General features: G+C 41.2%; 1 protein-coding gene and 1 long non-coding RNA gene across 2 annotated transcripts; one reads left to right on the plus strand and one right to left on the minus strand.

Moving 5' to 3' along the window:
• Positions 1-1,215: 1,215 nt before the first annotated feature.
• LOC120318331 lies at positions 1,216-12,890 on the minus strand. Its single transcript, XR_005559458.1, has 3 exons — positions 12,742-12,890; positions 2,793-2,891; positions 1,216-2,420 (listed from the first exon to the last, which is right to left on the minus strand). It is a non-coding gene; the product is annotated as an uncharacterized LOC120318331 (long non-coding RNA).
• Positions 12,891-15,569: 2,679 nt separating this feature from the next.
• Positions 15,570-19,339, plus strand: LOC120318339 (tubulin alpha-1D chain). The gene is made up of 4 exons (XM_039365809.1): positions 15,570-15,660; positions 17,280-17,502; positions 17,907-18,055; positions 18,251-19,339. The coding sequence occupies exons 1-4, from the start codon at positions 15,658-15,660 to the stop codon at positions 19,232-19,234; spliced, it is 1,359 nt and encodes a 452-aa protein (XP_039221743.1). The 5' UTR covers positions 15,570-15,657; the 3' UTR covers positions 19,235-19,339.
• Positions 19,340-19,918: the final 579 nt, after the last annotated feature.

Here is a 19,918-nt window from a genome sequence, read left to right on the forward strand (position 1 = left end):
TTGGAGTGTATCTCAGTGCTGTTCTACTTAAAGTAACTATATTCAGCTCAATGAAACCTATTCCTAGTTTAAACAGAGGGCTACAGCTATGCTTCCTGTTCTTCGGTTGTGTTCCTAAAGTGCTGAATCTGTAGTCGATTGAAAAAAAGCCTATACAATTGACTTGGCCCATATAAGATACTAAGTTGTAAACATTATCTGATCCTCTCTTAAACAACACTACTCTTATTCTTCACCATTTGCAGTCTGCAAAATGTTTTATTTGTGCATTATTTCCTCCTACTTCGCTTTATTGGATTTCTTGGTTTTAGTATTTCTGCAGGTGGAGACCCTATAATATAGTTCATTTCTGGTTAAGTTTATTGTATGAATTCAGACACTGATTTGTAAATCATAGTATATGATTTATCGTGTTGAATGAACTCACATAATTCTATGCCTTTGATTCAGTTTTGATCCTGGTGACTACATGGGCAAGTCTATGCAGTTTTCTTAGCAACATTTTCAGAAATTGTTTGTTACCTCCTGCCTCCTAGGGTTGGGAGAAAGTGAATGGCCTGAAGTCATTCAACTAGTTTCACACCTAAAACAGGACTAGAAACTCATGATCTCCAGATTTCTAATCTGGTACCTTAACCCCTGCACCAAAGTTGCTGTCAGCTAATTATATAACCAATTACTACTTCCCTCTTTAAATTTCTTTTTTTCAAAAATCAAAATAGTCCAGACACTTTAACCTTTTCTGATAAGTTGCTCCTTAGTAGTTTGAGTGTCCCTTTCAGTTCTGCTTTAATGTAATCTTTTATTATAACTATGACTTAATCACGCCATCCTGCTTTTCACAAGAGCATTAAATGAAGTCAATAGTCTCATTGTTTTACTAGGAAATAAATATTTTGGTTATGCTCTGGAAAGTCCTTTCAGATGAAGGAGCACCCATGCACTGGGCTCCGCTAACTGAAAGATCTTCAACTATGGTAGACCCCAAAATGTAAGATTTGGGGAGTGTTAGGGCAGGGCTTTTCAACTTTTTCACAGATTGTACCACTTTTAGGACATGACAATATTCGAGTACCACCAGTGCTTATCAAGGTATCAAAAACTTGATGACTAAAAAAAAAGGAGAGAGGGATTTTGGGCTTTACTGGTTAGATTTATTTGTTGTTATAGAAATGGTTAGTTTATAATATTATGGAAAAGTAAAAAGATGAGGTTCAATGTTAATGCTTCCTTCTACTGCGACAGAGGAAGTCAGAAGTCAATGGCTTTTCTTTTTCTCTTCTCCCCCTCTCTTTTCCCTTTTTCTCTCACCCTTTGCTCACAAAAGCCCCTTGCTCACTTTTTCACTCTTTGCTTGCAAAAGCCCCTTGCTCTCACTCACTTTGCTTACAAAAGCCCCCCGCTCTCTCTCTCACACACACTCTTTGCTTGCAAAGGCTGCTCTCTCTCTCTCTCTCTCCTCACAGCTTCGCTAACAAAAGCCTCTTCTCTTTCTTTCTCCGTGTTTTTTTTCTCCCTTTCTCGCCAAAATCTCCTTTTATGGCTTCTCCTCTCTCCACCCCCCTCCTCCTTTTCTCTTCCGGGTGCACCCGAAGCTTCAATCAGCATGTAGCCGTGCACACAGGTCCTGGGGCTTCTGCCAAGCCATGCAGCTCCAGCTGATCTCCTCCAGGCCTATGCAGTGCCACTTTAGCTTGTTCCCTGCTACACTTGGCTAGGGGTCATGTACCACCTGCCAGGTACTAAAGTACCACTGGTGGTACACGTACCACCGATTGAAAAGCCGTATGTTAAGGCATGCAAGAGATCAAAAGATGAATGCTCCTATATGGAAAATACAACTTCAAATATTCTAGCCTAAAATCAGAAATATCTCTGTAGTCAGAGTAGGTAAAGCAGCACCTGACTGACCTTATCTCAGGTCAGAAGCCAAACAGAGTTAAGACTGGGCCAGCACTAGAAGAAGAGGCCACCAGGGAATCCCAAAGATATAGGACAGACTCACGAGCTAAGAAAAATAGCCTTGGGAAACCACTTCCATAGGGTCAGTTAGAGAACTGAGTAGCTGTATCCTGGTGTCATTACACTCATTATCCTTTGAGGCAAAATAGTGCTTCTGGGCATCTCTTGATACACATCCTCATGCTTTGCAAGTGCAGTACTGAAACCAGGGTTCACTTTATAAATCCCTTCAATCAGCAAATAAAGGAGAGTGGAGCAGCCCCTTTTGATCAGGAAGACTTTTTCACTGGGACCATCCCTTTGTCTCCAGAGCTGAAGAGACTCTTCCATTCTCCAGCACTGTCTTGGCTTAGGAATGTTGCCTATGGTGATGGCAGGTCTCGACATGTGTCCCACTTTTCTTGTACATCTCCAGCTGCGCTTGCTGGGACAGGTATTCTTCCCCTGGGGCCCAGTCCCTGTAGAAAAGATATCCTGTATACAAACAGCCTGACTCTGGAGTTTAAGTCAGGCTAGTAATGATAATTAGATATTCTTTTTGTAATAACAAACAAACAGATGAATAAGCTAATAATGAACCCACGAAAAGGGAGCAAAAGTGGGGAATGGCCAGGATAGATAAATAATGCTGTGGCAACTGAGAACTAGCAGCAAGCTATTGAAGGCTGGCAGGATTGTGAAATCTGACTCTTGCTTGAAATACCTAAATCTCTAGGAGAGATGCTAAGAATAGGACCAGTTAGGGAAGCATCTTCAGGTTTTCATCCTGGATTCAAGTATGGTTTTAGCCACCTTTTATGTCTTACAATTTATCAAAGAAGGCAACTCACCAAAAATCCAACAACTATAACCTGGCTTTGTGGCATCAATCATCTACCAGTTCTCCAGTCCACTGGGCCAGCTTTCAGGAAAGCCATGTCCTAAGAAATCTGGAGAGAAAAAGAAAATAGATTTATTTATTAACTCAACCCCACAAGCAGTCAGGATTTACCTAGGATAGTGGTGGCGAACCTATGGCATGTGTGCCAGGGGCGGGACTTGGAGCCCTCTCTGTGGGCACGTGCGCTGTCATCCCAGCCCCGCATCCCCCCATGGCTCCCTCACCAGCAGCCCCTCTGGCACAGCCCGATGGAGCAGTGCAGCCATAACCAGGCAGCAAGGACAAGACTTCTCCCTCACACCCCATAGTGTGCAGATGATGCTGTGGGGTGTGAACGGAGGATGTGGCTGCCATGGTGCAGGACCGCCTGGGCAATCTGTGGTGGGCCATGAAGGTGGTGCGTGGCCCTGTGAGTGGGCGGGGCAGGGGGCGGGCGGGACAGAACAGGCAGGGCGAGAGGTGGAGCGGGGACAATGGGCGGTTTTTGGGCATTCGGTCTCTAAAAGGTTCGCCATCACTGACCTAGGAAAATTCCCCCCATGCTCTCTACCTTTCACCTGACCACCCTTATCTCAGGTCAGAAGCCAAACAGACTGGGCTAGTACTAGAATGAGGAGGGGATATAGGACAGAGTTGGAGTGAGACAAAGACAAACCCTTAAGTTGTTCTTAGCATTCAGGAGCTGCATTCCATATGTGGGCTGTGTTCTCCTCGCCTTGGGCTCAGCATCTACATTTCTGCTTATCTTTAACAAAAAGCTGCTGCATAGACACTGAAATTGCCACTCTGCAGTGCAGCAAACCAATACGGAATGATGATGAGGCACAGGTGGGAATAGGATGATTTTAAAATCTAGAGATTTTTCTTCAGGGGATCAATTTTGCATTGTTAATGCCTTAAACTTTGGATCATCATCTCTGCCCTCTTTTCCTCTTCTGCATATACTGCTCCATACATGTATTAATTAAAAGGGATATGATGGCTACCTTAAGATGTTTGAAAGACTGTCTTTTAAAAGATGAAATAGATGTATCTAAGATAAAACCAGTAACAAATTCTAGGAGGTAAAATAAATGGCGCCGAAGGCAGGTTCAATTTAAGGTAGGAAAAACAAGAAAGTCATTCTGGTGCCAGAAGAGAGGCACAAGGTGAGCCATCCACAGCCTAGTGCAGGGGTGTCAAACTCAATTTCACTGAGGGCCGCATCAGCATTGCGGTTGCCCTCAGGGGGCCAGGGTGGGTGTGGCCTACTGGGTGGGCATGGATGGAGCGGGTGTGCCCTACTGGGTGGGTGTGGCCAGCTCTACATCGTTTGCATCAAGGATGCCTGTGGGGGCCTGGGCAGGAGTGGGATATCTGTGGGTCTCTGGCAGAAAGGGGTGGGACCAGGGCAAGTGCCAAGGCATGGTCCACTGGAGGAGTCTCACTGCTCCCAGCTGGCCTGGGCCAGGGCCAAGGCAGTGGGGGCCGTTCCCTCACTGTTTCCAGGATGGCTTCACGGGCCACATGAAACCACTTTGCGGGCTGCATCCGGTCCCCGGGCCTTGTGTTTGACATGTCTGGCGTAGTGCCTTCTAGATGTGCTAGAATAGGGGTGTGAAGCTCCCGGCCCATGGCCCGGATGCATCATGGCAAAATTGAGCCCACCCCATTGCCAGCAATGGCAAAAAAATCGCGATATGTCACGACACGTTGCGAGTTTGACACCCCTGTGCTAGAATGTATAGATAGGGTAGGCCAGTGTTTCCCAAACTTGACAATTTTAAGGCATGTGGACTTCAAGTCCCAGAATTCTGGGAGTTGAAGTCCTCATGCCTTAAAATTGTCAAGTTTGGGAAACACTGGGGTAGGCTGACCTACAGTAGATGAATATTTCTTGGAAGAGTTATAGCCATGCAACTGAGCCCTTAGCAAGTTTCTTATATATCACTGTGGGTACTTCAGGAAGGATGTTTATTTATTTTTTCTGATTTATATGGCTGCCCATCTTGCACAAAGTGACTCTGGGTGTCATGCAATAAAACCAGAAAAAAAAAAGCATTTTACAAAAGCAGACTAATTAAATCTAACAAAAACAAGCACGAGAGGAAATATATATGAAGAAGTTGCACATTATGTAACCAGATGCCAGGCCTGTTGAAAGAACCATATTTTAAGGGATTTCTGGAAGGTCATGTCAATGCAATCCTGAAATGAGATTTATTCACTTAAAATAGGCAAGTCTGCTGTACTTTTCAAGATGAGTCACCATCTAGTTTAAAGTATATTTAATATTCTGAGCAATACATAGTCTTAGAGAAAACAATTGAAAGCTTTTAGCAGCCAAGGGATTCATTGCCTTCAAACTTGCTTTCATTGGGTGGCTGAAATCCCACAAACAGGTTAAAGGTGAGAGGGTTCTGCCCATAATATAGCATCAACTCAGAAAAATCCTTCCTTCTCCATGTAGCTATTTATATCTTCTCTAGAGAAATGGACCTTTCCAAAAGGGTAGGGAACCAGATGTTCCTCAGCAGAACTGCCAGCACCTGTTCCCATTGCCATGCCACTTGGATTGCCAATTCACTAACATCTGAAAGGCCATTTGTTGCCAATTCTTGCACACAAGAATGAATCTCTGATGCAGAATGTGTCATTGGGTTCATTCACTTGAAATGGTGTTATTAATGCAAACAATGAGGCAAAGAAATAGGAAATATCTAAGTCATATGAACTGACTTCAGTACAGCATTACACAAATTATATTTTGAACTATTGCAATTACCATTTGGACTTTGGGTCAGGCAGCCAAATATCTTAAGCCAATTCAGCCACAGACCAACTTGTTCTGCTAGCTGCATCTCCCTTGAATATCAGTGGATTCTACAGAATATCCAGCACCATTCAAGGCAGGCTTTTTCAATCCAATCCAGTTCACTTGTTTCTGCAGAACTGGAATCTTCTAGCCTGATCCTAGCCAATTTGGTAAGCTGGTTGGTGCACCTCACAGAACATAAGGTATTTTTATGAGCTGCATTTAATTGTAAATGCCTGGATTGGAGCCAAACGTTTATTTCCTAGGTATAGGATCACCTTTTGGGTTACCAATTTACAATAGAATGAAAGTGATGGGAGAGGGGGGATTAACATCAATTCATACAGTGCATGTGCCCAAATCGTCACATGATATGTCTCTGACTCTTCCTTCTCAAAACAGATTATTTTTAAGAGATGTAAGAATATCTCCAATTAATATAAATACGACAGTTTTGGAAGTACACTGAAATCTAATCACCAGCATAGATTGCAAATTTAAAATGATACCCTTATCTTGAGTCATACAAATTATTGCTAGTGGTCATTTTCATTTTAGTATTGAATATTCATACATTTATTATTCATGAATGAGAACACAACTCAGCTATTTGAGCCTAATAAATGAAATTCTCCCAAGGTCTAATTCTTAAGGATTTGTCTATGGCTGTGCTAAAGCCAACAGTGGTAGAAACAGGGTAAATTTACATGATCCATATTAAAAGACTTTTTTTCTAGTGACCAAATGATGATTTGCAGATTGTATTAAACTGTGGTTTATCAAATCAACCAGAATTGTCGGGGCTAATAGGAAACTACAAAAACCATAATATGGATTAGTATGAATCCAGGCACTTGCCCGCCCATTGCCTTCCTGATGCTCCAGTCCCTTAACTCCCAGCATCCCGTTTTTCTTTTTCTTAAAACAACAGTCAGTGTACTTAAGTGGGTGTGCCCGCCTGGGTGTAGTGTGTGGGGATGGCAGGGACAGAATGTGGAGTGATAGCGTGACGTGGCTGATGCAGAGCTAATTCCTTTGTCTCAATCTTAATCGAGTACCTTCTCTGCTCCAGCTCTCTTTTAGCCTAGGAGTGGAACAAACATCGCCAGTAGCTTTATTTGCTTACTAACAGTGTGGCAGGTGGCCAAGGGAGACGGCAGGGCAGGGCAATAGATTTAGTAAAGGACAGTAAAACATATGCAGGGAGTATTGCAGCGATCGCCAAGTACTTAGTAGAGAAAAACAACTCAGCCCAGGATTTGCCTTAGGTAAAAAATGGAATCTTAGGCCTTCTTCTTCCCTAAGGCAATCTGTGAACCTCAGTTGGCAAAAGTTGTTATCCAGATGAATCATCAACCCAAACCCTGATTTGCAAAATGTTCTGCCCAGAGAGAGCTTTGAAAGGAAGTTAAGATCCTCTCTTCTTCGAAAGAAATCTTGAAGGGCTTTTATCTCCACAGCTTATCCTAACATGGAAACATAGAAAACTGATGGAAAAAGACCTAGTGGTCCATCTTCTCTTTTGAGTTTTTTTTTAAATTGTCGGATGGTGGGTGGGTGTTTATCCCAGGAGTGGGCAACCTTGGCTCTTTTATGACCCGTGGACTTCAACTCCCAGAATTCCTGAGCCAGCATGGCTCAGCTTGAAAATCTCTCCCTTTCCCCTCAGCATGGCTGGCTCAGGAATTCTGGGAGTTGAAGTCCATGAGTCATAAAGGAGCCAAGGTTGCCTACCCCTGGTTTATCCCAAACATATTTAAACTTGTTTGATGATGACTGACCCATTACCTCCACTGGACCTCTCTCATTTATCAAATTTATTTCTGCCCATCTCATGATTCAAGGTGACTCTGAGCAGCTTCACAGCAAGATAAAATGTACAAATGTTTGTCCCTTATAAATATAAAAGCAGATTAAATTAAGGAAATAAAAACAAGTTGCCAAACCCTAGGTTTGCAGGGGATCCCTTCCCTGTTAGTACATCAGCCACCTCCTTGTGGTCTCTGTATGGATAGATGGACAAATGCCAGCATTGTGTAAACAGTTTGTCAACATTCCTCCCTTAGAGTTGCAGAAGAAACTCTGTATTATGAGAGGCTACTCTGGAAAACTAAAAGCTTGGGCAGGCAGCCAAACACTAGGGGAGAGTTTTAGGAGGAAATGATTGGTTGATGCAATAATTTTTGTTTCATTAACTAGCATTGCCTCTACCCACTCCTGGAACTGCAGAAATGATGAAACTCTGGAGGAAAACAAACTGATTATGAACAATTTAGCAAAAGAAACCTATTTAGATTGTCCAGGAATCAGTAGAGAAAAATGAGCTCGTGGCTTTGATTGCTCAGAATGAGAAATAGAAAGTGTGTGTAAAAAGGAGCTCATTCAATACAGTTGTCATACCAAGAGCAGAAAAATGTCAAACAGTAGCCGTTCCAGAAAAATCCATACCAGCTTTTGTACTGGATCAAGTAATAGGTGGGAGGAAAAAAATAACTGTAAAATTGGTAGGTCTGTGTTCTGTAAACTGCAAGATTAAATTGTCTCAGGATGTAAAGCCAATTATTTTCAAGATTGCTAGCACATAGGGAGCATATCTGCAAACAACCAATTTTAATTTGTTTAATAGAGGGTGCTCAACCTAGCCATGGTTTAACTCAAATGTGCAAGACTAATTTTATGTGTGTTTGGAAATGGTAAAGGTTTTTTTTTGGACTGGCCAGTATCTTTGGAAATTATAAATTTTAGCAGATCACAGATGCCAACTTTTGTTCAGTATTGGAATAAAATTATTGAATAGCCATATTATTTTTACACAGCCCTCCAATTGCTAATGTGGGCTACTACCCCAAAATATGTTGGGAAGCAAAAAATATTAATAATAATCCAACTGGTGTTTCTTAAACTTAGCCTATCTTCCTTGGTTGTGTCATGAGACTAAAATGTGATTCTAGACTTTTTGCTAAATCACAGTTTCTCTGTCTCCCTAGTACGGTTTTTGTGCTTTTGAAAATTATCCAGCATACAGGAATTTATCCAAAACATTTTTATTCTGGCTGTCCATAGTAAATTGTAGTTGCCGAATTAAACTCACAGTATCCTTCATTGCTGGCCAGGCTGGTTGGAGCTACCTGTGTCCTGTTTAGAAACTTGTCAAGTGAGCAACTTTCAGCTAATGAGGTGAAGATGGAATGCATTTTACCTGCATTTCAGGCTTGCAATTAAAAATACAGCAGCAAGCCAGTAAAAGAAGGCAAGGATGGGGCCTGATCCAAAGAAACACAAAGAAATAGCAACGAGGGGAAAAAAATAATAAAATAAAAATAATAAATCCTGGCAGAATACAGATACTTCTCTATTTATGACCACAGTTGAGCCCAAAATTTCTGTTACCAAGTAAGACAGGTTAAGTGAATTTTGCCCCATTTTGCGACCTTTCTTGTCACAGTTGTTAAATGAATCAGTTGCAGTTGTTAAGTTAGTAAGATGGTTGTTAAGTGAATTAGGCTTCCCCATTGACTTTGCTTGTAAGAAAGTCATAAAAGGTGATCACACGATTTCAGGATATTGCAGCCATCATAAATATGAGTCAGTTGCCAAGCAACCAAATTTTGATCGTGCAACCATGGGGATGCTGCAATGGTCCTAAGTGGAAAATGATCGTGTCACTTTTTTCAGTGCTGTTATAATTTTGAATGGTCACTAAATGAACTGTTGTAATTCAAGGACTACCTGTATCAGAGAAGGATATGTAATGCAGCTTCCAGCCTGCTACCTAACCCCTGGAAATGTAAATATAGTTGAGGATAGAATTTTGTAACTTGGAGATTCTGAAACTTCAGAGTTTTGTGTCCCTTAAAACCATGAACATGTGCAACCTGTCCATAAATCTAACGATAACTCATGACCTCTGATTTCTAGTCTAGTGCCTTAACCACTCCACCAAACTTGGAGTTGAGAGGGTAGGGTTTTCAGAGTAAACTATTAAGGACTGAACATATTAAGGACTGAACATAACTAGTGCGTACCAACTTCTGAAGAAATTATTGGTGGGGGACAAAGTGGGGAATGGAATGAACACTGGAGAAAAGAGCTTGGCTGGCGAGAATCCTGGTCATGAACATTCTACACTGCACTGTTTTGCAAAGGTTGCATCTTACATTATCTTCTTCTTCTGCCATATCCATTATCGGACGTTGGCGATCATGTTGGCGATCCTGTTTTTATCAGCAGCCACACAAAAAAGTGCTGCTGAGTTTTGTCCAAACCAGTCCCTTAGATTTTGAAGCCATGATGTTCTTCTTCTGCCTGGACCTCGTTTGCCTTCAAACTTTCCCTGGAGGATTAAATGGAGTATGCCGTATTTTTCTGGGTGTCGCATCACATGTCCGAAATATTCTAACTTTTGTTTTTTAATTGTTTTGATGATTTCCCTTGGCTTTCCCAGGCAGCGTATCACCTCCTCATTTCTGATCTTGTCAACCCAGCTTATATGTAACAGCTGCCTGTAAATCCACATTCAAATGCTTCTAGTCTCTTCAGGTGGCCTTTTATGAGAGACCAACTCTCTACTCCATAGAGCAGGATAGAAAAAATATAGCATCTGACAAGCCTGATTTTCAGTCTTAGGCTTATGTTGTGACTGCAGAAGACCTTTTTCATTTTGAAGAATGCTGTTTGAACTTTTTCTATCCTTGTCTTTACTTCAATGGTCCTGTCCCAGCTTTCATGTAAATTGGAACCGAGGTGTGTGATCCTTTCAACTTTTTCTAGCGGTATTCCTTCTGAATTTATTGGTGGTAAATTAACGAGTTGTTTGCTGACAACCACGATCTTGGTTTTTGAGGTGTTAAGCTTCAAGCCGTATTTTTCAGATATTTCTGTGACTCTGTTGATGAGGAGCTGATAAAACTTGTGCCATAGAAATATAGGATAGGGCAATGCTTTCCTTTCAAACATGGACATGTTCAGTTTCAGGTTCTGAAGGCTTAGTCATTTCCTTAAACCTGGTCCTTTCCCAACATAGTTTAAAGGCAGAAGTAATAACCTTTCTTGGAAGCATAACAGCTGATCTCTTTTAGTCATTTGGAACTGCAAAGATTATAATTTGAGAAGTGCAGACAGCTACAAAAACCAGAATTGAACAGCCCTCTCTCAACAGAGGGGGAGGGATCTGACATCATCTATCTCCAGTCTACAACACAATCCTTTTGATAGCTCCACACCCATTTGTACTACTCAGGCGACCCTGAAGACACTGATAAGCTTCCAGGTAGCTTTAACAACTTGCTAAAAGAATGCAAATGAACAGCTGTCTGCAGGAATATAAATCTTTCCATTCCCCACCATCCTGCCAGAGCTGAAGAAGCTTCTTGGATGAGAAGCGAAATGTCTTCAAAGAAAAACAAGAAAGTCCAGTTGCCTCGGGAGGACAAAGCATCTTTGGGATAACGATGACCTGAATGACTGAGAATCTCTATAGACATTTACAAAAACCAGAGTCTCATAAGAGAATCACACTCATAAAGTCATTGCACTCTGCATCTTTTAGCAAGCACAGGGGTAAAAAATATAGGCTGCAGAAATCTATATAGTATATAGAACATTAACAAAGCCCCAAACTCCTGGACCATACTTACTATTGTTTTAGGTGTATAGTGGAATAACATGTTCTCTTTTGTCCAAAGGGGTGTGTGCCAATGCCAGCCCTCTAGCCCAGTGTTTCTCAACCTTGGTAACTTTAAGATGTGGAAACCTGAACTCTGGAGAATGCTGACTGGAGAATTCTGGGATTTGAAGTCCACATATCTTAAAGTTGCAAAGATTGAGAAACAATGTTTAGTAAGTTCTCTCAACAAAAGAGTTTGATGACTTCAAGGTCCTGAAGCTGACTATTCCTCATACATGCAGTAATATAAATGAACACCAGAGGACACTGTTTAGCAATGGAGCATTGAATTGCAAATGGAACTGCAGTCTGGTTAGATAGCTCTCTCTCTCTCTCTCTCTCTCTCTCTCTCTCTCTCTCTCTCTCTCTCTCTCACACACACACACACACACACACACACACACACACACACACACACACGACACAAAATTGCAAAAATATAAAAAGGGTGATAACTATAACTGCTATTTAAACCATTGATCCTCCTCAAGCTTAGTTGTGGGAAGAATCCAGAGAAAGAAATATTTTTGGGGAAAAATGCAGATGTAATAATCCATTCAGGAAGGTTGGAGCCAGGAAGCTAGAAGCTATGAGATTAGGAAGACAAAGACCTCTAAAATCTATCTACCCCATCCAAACTGTAAAAGACATGACCTTTGGGGACATAATAGGATTAAGCCACCAGTTTCAAAAGGGCACACTCAGACTCAAGTCAAAATACATGAGACAGGAAATACAAAGCCTCAAACAAGAATAGGAAACAACCTCAAGAGACCCAGAAGGTATAAAAACCCACCACTCCCAGCAACATGTGGTCAGCTTTCCCAGCGCCACGCTTCTGTCTGACTCTGCCCTTCAATAAAGTACAACCTTCTTTCTAAAGCAGTCTCCATTTTGTTTATTCCCAGCTTGGATTGGACCCTGATGAAGATTTTTCTTTCAACAAGTAAAACAATAAATGGCAGCAGAAGCAAATAATGAGCTAGCTGTTAGCAAATTCCTATCTCACAGCCTGACACAGTAATTCTATTGTTATGAAAATCAGTCACTTACCCACAAGTTCTGCAAGCATAAAAGTAAGCAGAGAGACCCTGATCTTGCCATTCAATTCCTCCTTCCCTAGTGTTGCACGATATAAAGTGTTCTTGAAAATGGAGCTAGGATTATAAGGTTATGCCCTAGTAGAAAAGTCAACTTTTCCTGGTCATGTTTCAAGAACAGGGTATATACTTGCTTTGCTGAAGGCTCTAGGGTTGGGGCTTCTGCTGCCTGGCTTGCTAGAGAACTTCAGCTGGGATCCACCACAATCCAAAGAAAGGAAGTGCTGGAAGGAAGCTATAGCTAAGTCCATTAGTTTCTGTTGATAGGAATCAATCACCAGCTTCTCCAAATTCAAACTTGCTGGAATTATTAAGTTAAAAAAAAGAAAGGAGCACTTACCCACTTTGCACAGTTCCTGTTTGTCCTGCAAACAGTCCTTTATGGTTCTTCCAAGGCAGCTCTGTGTTCAGACTTGTCCGTTGCCTTGGAAACAATGCCAGACATTGCCTTCTTGGCTTCATACCATTGGTGGGCAGTGTTGTCACTTGATCCTGAGTCCCAGAGACAAAACTCTCAACAAGTCTAGACAAATCCGATCAATATGAACTCTGTCGGGGAGTTGATGCACCCACTAGGCAGCAGATGAAACCTAAATTGCTTGTGTGCATGTGCCAATATGGTCTGGGGCAAGCCAGGCAGAAAATAGGATGCAGGACCAGCTCCTGGCTTAACCCATTCCTTTCATCAATGTGATGTTTGATGATATGAGCAGTCCCTCCCAAGAGGATAAAGGGCAGAGCTATGTCAGTGTTAAGTACTTCTGATCAATATGTACCCATTGAGGATATTTATAGCTTGCTTTTTAATTTTAACTAGACAACACACGATACATTGTTTCACAGATATTTCCTTAGCAGATGATTCTTCAGTGCTTACAACAATGTATTTGAAAAGCTCTTAAAAGTTCAGGAAGTTATTCAGAGATGTATCTGTTTTGATTTGAAAGTAGCCAATGTTGAACTTTATAGCACAATCAAACATCAGTAGCTGGCCACATAAACGTTCTATGATATTTTGTATTATGTCATAAAAGGCATAATACATTTATGATAAACTTTATGCTTAAAAGTTGTATAAAATTTCCAAAATTTTAATTCCACGGGAGTCATGGGTCTTAGATTTTGGACACGTTGTAAGTTGGCCCATTTTGAGATACTTTGGTTGAAAACATTTTGCCCCATGATGCACCCTTTCACCAAGATAAAACACTCATACAGATATGAGAGTTTCAACAAGCTATTTTTAAAATTATTACTCATATAAGAATAACAGAGTTGGAAGGGATCTTGGAGGTCTTCTAGTCCAACCCCCTGCTCGGGCAGGAAACCCTACACCATTTCAGACAATTCGTTGTCCAATCTCTTCTTAAAAACCTCCAGTGTTGGAGCACCCACATCTTCTGGAGGCAGGTTGTTCCACTGATGAATTGTTCTGTTACAAAATTTCTCCTTAGTTCCACTTTGCTTCTCTCCTCAATTAGTTTCCGTCCATTGCTTCTTGTCCTTCCTTCAGGTGCTTTGGAGAATAGCTTGATCCCCTCTTCTTTGTGGCAACCCCTGAAATATTGGAACACTGCTATCAGATCATTCTTGACGTATTATTTCATGATGTATAACAGTATAACAAGGGAATGGTTTCAACAAGAGTCATGGTGGTGCAGTGGTTAGAATGCAGTATCGCAGGCTAACTCACTGCTTGCTCACTCCAGGAGTTCAATTCTGAGCTGCTCAAGGTTGACTCAGTTTGTAAATCATTGTTTTTGGCTTAGCACATTGTGGAAATATAACCTGTATTTCTGGTTATAAATTTATAAAGGAGTTATAAATCAAGCCATGGTAGGCCTCACTTACTTAAACTATATAAGGGTGTAAAGATGTTCATCAAAGTGGGGATCCTTCCCCCCTTATGTATATTTGAATTGATAAGTTGAAATGAACCATTATTCTCTTTTAAACAAGACTTATGGTACTCTGCTCATTTTATGAGCATAACTTACACAGGATGGAAAGGCCAAGTGCAGAGCTGTAGGCTGACTTTTTCAAGAAACTTATCTTGTCCATTCAGTAAACCTCACTGGACTGAAGAGACTGTATTTCCAGTAAAGTTGATACCACTGTGTTATCTCATTTGTCAAGCTGCAACTAGGCTGAGAAGTGGGAGGAGTGTGCTACTATTCCATATTTTCTGCTCAAGCAGATTTGCTTTCCTAGTGGCACAATTTCCATGCTCTGAACCACATATACCATCCCAGAAGTTTCAGACTGAAGAAACTATTCATTGATTAAAAAAAACATATTCCCAGAATCTTGGACCAAAAGGCAAAGCTCTAATGGCAGAAAATTGATGTCTTGAAGTGAACATTTTTGTGTTCTAAATGTCATTAGTGTCTTGCAGAACCTCATCACATTTGATGGAATCCTGGGCTCTGTGGCACACTTTTGAAAAATCTGGCAACCTATTTTTATTTATTTATTTTTATTTATTTATTTAGTTATTTTTTACAAATAACTCAATAGGGCAAACATAACCAACGCGCTTTCTTCCCATTTTCCCCACAGCAACAACCTTGTGAGGCAAGTTGGGAGTGACAAGGTCACCCAGTCAGCTTTCATGCTAAGGCAGGACTTGAACTCATGGTCTCCAGCTTTCTAGCCTGGTGCATTCACCTCTAGAATAGATCAAACTGTCTCTCTCGCTTCCTCCAGCTAGTATAAGAGGTGTCATTTTGCTTATTTATTTTAGTAGGCTTATATGCTGCTCTAGACATGCCTTCCAGACTAAAATGCAACAATAAAATGACAATATAGTCATTAACATCCCACGTTCTGAAGAACAATCAGAGAAATTAAGCAAATAGGAGAACTAAACCAAAACACAGTGCTCAATATCATGTTTAAAATCCACTAAGTTCAGCTTTGCTTTGCCCAGGCATCTTGACTGAACAACATAATGAGAATTTTCTGTTGCTGGAATATTGTTTGTGTTCCCTCTCCATCACATGTGCACAATCCAGGTTAGTTATAATAGAATTGTTAGTTGTAACCAAGGCCTAGCTTTGCTTTCATTACTGATTACTTGTTGAGCTGGACTGTAACTCAGAAACCGTTCCGACAAAAGCTAACTGACTCCGTTTCTAACAACAAAGCATTTCTTTTTGCTGGCAATGATATAAAAGCCAGCCTTGCAAAGGACAGCTTAATTCCCATCTTTCGTCCTCTGGGCTCTTCGCTTGCCAGGTCAAAGAAGATTTGCAAGATGGTGAGTCTTGCTTGGACTTCTTAGCTTCCTAGGAACTGGAACAGAACTTTCTTTTTTTAGTTTTCTGGGTGATCTCTCTCTCTCTCTCTCTCTCTCTCTCTCTCTCTCTCTCTCTCTCTCTCTCTCTCTCTCTTTCAATATATAATATGCAATGCAATCCCAGTGCCTTTTCTGTGGAACTACAGAATGCTTAGGCTTGTGCTGAAATATATCTTAAAAGGTACAATGCATAAAAAACGGAAAAGAAACAAAAAGTCCATAACAACGGAGGGGAATAGTTTTCATTAACTTGAGCAACTCTGGATCTAAGGTTGCCTATTCCCAGAATTCCCAGGAAGCTGCTAGAAATTTTGGGAATTGCACATATTTGAAAGGTGCAATGGAGAAGTTGAAGTTGCTAGGGGGGGTCTTTTTCTTTTGCACTTATTCCCCCCCCCCTTTTTTTTTTTGCTTAGCTTTAGTTTCAGTAAATGTAATGTCAACACTATATTTTTGAAAGCACTTTGGATGAGCTGTGGATGCTTAATCACAATGCCGAAAAACAGGTTTTGGTAACCCACCAGGTATGTCCTCGGTTCAAGGAAGAGCATCTTGGTGGGGAAAGAGAGTTTTAGATTTGCAGGCGTGAAGCCAAACTACCATCAAAATCACTCATGACCTGAAACTGAATCATCACTTCAACAAGTGGTTTCTGAATACAGGGGTCTTATTTCCAGCTTAACAAATACGGAATAAAACTGTTGGTTGTTAACACTCCTATGTGCTAAGATTTCAGCGGCTTTACTATGCTTGGAATTTACACCTATACATACAAGTGAGGAAGAAAAGGTATTTTCCAGTTTGATAAGCGCAGATATAAACCAAAAGGCAAGGTATAAATCTAATGTAAATAAATTTATAAGAAAATGTGGATAAAGTTACCCTTTATCGGTACAAATTTTAAAATATAAAGTAACATGTTATCTAAAAGCAGCCCTGTGGTTTCCTTCCCGTGACATGTTATTTGACGCACGGTACTGACCCAGGTCTTCTACCTAAAAGACCGTGGGCAAAAATATTACTTCAACTTTTCCAGGTAAAGCATGGTTAGTCTAATTAGTATCTTTAGCCACAGCAGAGGATAAATTAAAGGAAGAAACATACATTTTGATCAGTTCTAGGAAGTTTAGCTAAAGACCTTTTTATCCCAGGTGGCTTTCTATCACTCAGTTGTCTGCATCTCTTGGAAACTTGAGAGAGGAGACTATTCTTTCTTTATAGCCCAGATTATAAACTTTGAACCTGACTGAAGACAGAATATTTCCCAGATACTTGCTGGGATAGTGCCAGGACTGAACTATTGGAAGAGAACCAGGATGTATGCCAGAAAACCTGAGCGAAGTAGGCAGAGCCAGGAAGACTTCAGGAAATGTGTAATAATCTTCCTTACCTACGAGGTTATGATAACCAGCATGGTTGGCATACAGACTCTAGAAATGCTCCACTGCTTAGAAGATTAATCATCCATCACTTTGGGGTAGCTCACCACATTTTGCAGTTGCACACTATATTCTGTACTCTACTTCTGATCACAGATAACTTCTACACTGTGATAATTGATTTTGTTTGTTTTTTCTCAGCGTGAATGCATTTCTATCCACGTTGGCCAGGCTGGTGTGCAGATTGGCAATGCTTGTTGGGAACTGTACTGTCTGGAGCATGGAATTCAGCCAGATGGGCAGATGCCCAGTGACAAAACTATTGGAGGTGGAGATGACTCCTTCAATACCTTTTTTAGTGAGACTGGAGCTGGGAAACATGTGCCTCGAGCTGTTTTTGTGGATCTAGAACCTACTGTGATAGGTGAGTGGGGCCTATTAGGAGGGGAACCTGATTCAGTCATTCTGAGATAAATGTGTAATTTTGTCTGAGTACTTTTCAGAATCCAAAGACAGCCCAAACCATTGGATTTTATAGCATACATATAATAAATTAAAATTAACTATTGTGTGTTCCCAAATCTCTGCACAATGACCGAGGTTTATTGGATAGTTAGGAACTCTATGTCTTCTAAGAGTTTCTCAAAGCTGCACCAATTCCATACCTCTAGCAATCATAATACCCAGAAGCCTTGATCTCTCAAGGAAAGCAGCTAAAAATACCATAAATAAACAAACAGAAGTGTACAAATTTCAGAATGCAAGAAAAGTGAAAGAGAGCTAATTAAAATGGAAATGATCTGATCTTTTCTGTACCTTGAATTCTAGATGAGGTTCGGACTGGCACATACCGTCAGCTCTTCCACCCAGAACAGCTGATCACCGGAAAGGAAGATGCTGCCAATAACTATGCTCGTGGTCACTACACTATTGGCAAAGAAATAATTGATTTGGTGTTGGACAGGATCCGAAAGCTGGTAATTGAAGTTGATGATAAGGAAAACTGTTGGTAGGATTGAGTTGGATTTGTCCTTAAGAATATAGAAGGAATCCTGGTTAATGTACAGGAGTGGAGATAATGCATGTCCAAAAGTGTTGGCTACACTTAAGGTCACTCTACCTAATTTCCTAAACCCAACTTACTGTTTCCATTTTTCTCCCAATTTCTCCAGGCAGACCAATGCACAGGGTTGCAGGGATTTCTCATTTTTCACAGCTTTGGAGGAGGCACTGGATCAGGTTTTACTTCCTTGTTGATGGAAAGGCTCTCTGTGGATTATGGCAAGAAGTCCAAGCTGGAGTTTTCCATTTACCCAGCACCTCAAATATCAACAGCTGTGGTGGAACCCTACAATTCAATCCTCACCACACACACCACCCTTGAGCACTCAGACTGTGCTTTCATGGTAGACAACGAAGCCATCTATGATATCTGCCGTAGAAACCTGGACATTGAACGCCCAACTTATACAAATCTGAATAGGCTGATTGGCCAGATTGTGTCCTCCATCACTGCCTCGCTGCGCTTTGATGGGGCTCTGAATGTAGACCTGACCGAGTTCCAGACCAATCTAGTGCCCTACCCCCGCATCCATTTCCCTCTGGCTACCTATGCTCCGGTCATCTCTGCGGAGAAGGCCTACCATGAGCAACTTTCTGTGTCTGAGATCACCAATGCTTGCTTTGAGCCTGCTAACCAGATGGTGAAGTGTGATCCTCGCCATGGCAAATACATGGCCTGCTGCCTTTTGTATCGTGGCGATGTGGTACCTAAGGATGTCAATGCTGCCATTGCCACCATTAAAACAAAGCGAACAATCCAGTTTGTAGACTGGTGCCCTACAGGTTTTAAAGTGGGCATCAACTACCAGCCTCCCACTGTGGTTCCTGGGGGAGACCTAGCCAAAGTTCAGCGGGCAGTATGCATGCTGAGCAACACCACAGCCATTGCTGAGGCCTGGGCCCGCCTGGACCACAAGTTTGATTTAATGTATGCCAAGCGGGCCTTTGTGCACTGGTATGTTGGGGAAGGGATGGAAGAAGGGGAGTTCTCTGAGGCCCGGGAAGACATGGCCGCCCTGGAGAAGGATTATGAGGAGGTTGGCACAGATAGCATTGAAGGAGAAGGTGAAGAAGAAGAAGGTGACGAGTATTAGCACTGAATATTAATATAGTATGAATATTTAATTTCTCTGTATAGCTAACTTATCAGTTGCTTTACGACTTGGGAAGTCCCTTCTCAATAAAGTTTTAATCATAGAGTTGCTTTTCAATTATTTTTTTCTCACTTGTTATTTAATGATTATCTGCCATGCTACAATCTGCTCCATGCACATATAATTCTTGGCATAGTTTAAATCCAGCTTACATTTCCTTCACGCTGTCCTTATCCTAAGCAATTTGAAGATGCGTTTCAGTACAACGTGGTCTAGTATTTAGGCAATCAGTTCAGCACCAATAATCCAATCCAATCAAGGCTTCAGTCACTGAATTCACTCCTTTCCTCCTCCAGCTTTCAATACTAAAATTGCAAGTCTTCTCCTTTCCTTCCTATAAGAAGAAATATTTTTTTCCCCAAAGCATACATATAATCCAGATGTTTGTCTGCATATATTTGTGTGTGTTTGTTAGGTCATATGCAAAAGCATTCTTCCTGATAGGGTGAGTTTCAAATTATTACCAAATACACAGAAATCACAAAAGTCCTCTTTTGACCATGCACAAATATAGCAACTGCTGTAACACATTATCATAACTATTAAATTGTATCACTGACCTTGTAAATAAGTTCTACAAGCCTCTCTCTCTCTCTCTCTCTCTCTCTCTCTCTCTCTCTCTCT

The sequence above is a fragment of the Crotalus tigris genome, unplaced genomic scaffold (assembly GCF_016545835.1).
Source record: "Crotalus tigris isolate CLP2741 ecotype Arizona unplaced genomic scaffold, ASM1654583v1 scf7180000020184.803716, whole genome shotgun sequence".
Classification (NCBI taxonomy): Eukaryota; Metazoa; Chordata; class Lepidosauria; order Squamata; family Viperidae; genus Crotalus; species Crotalus tigris.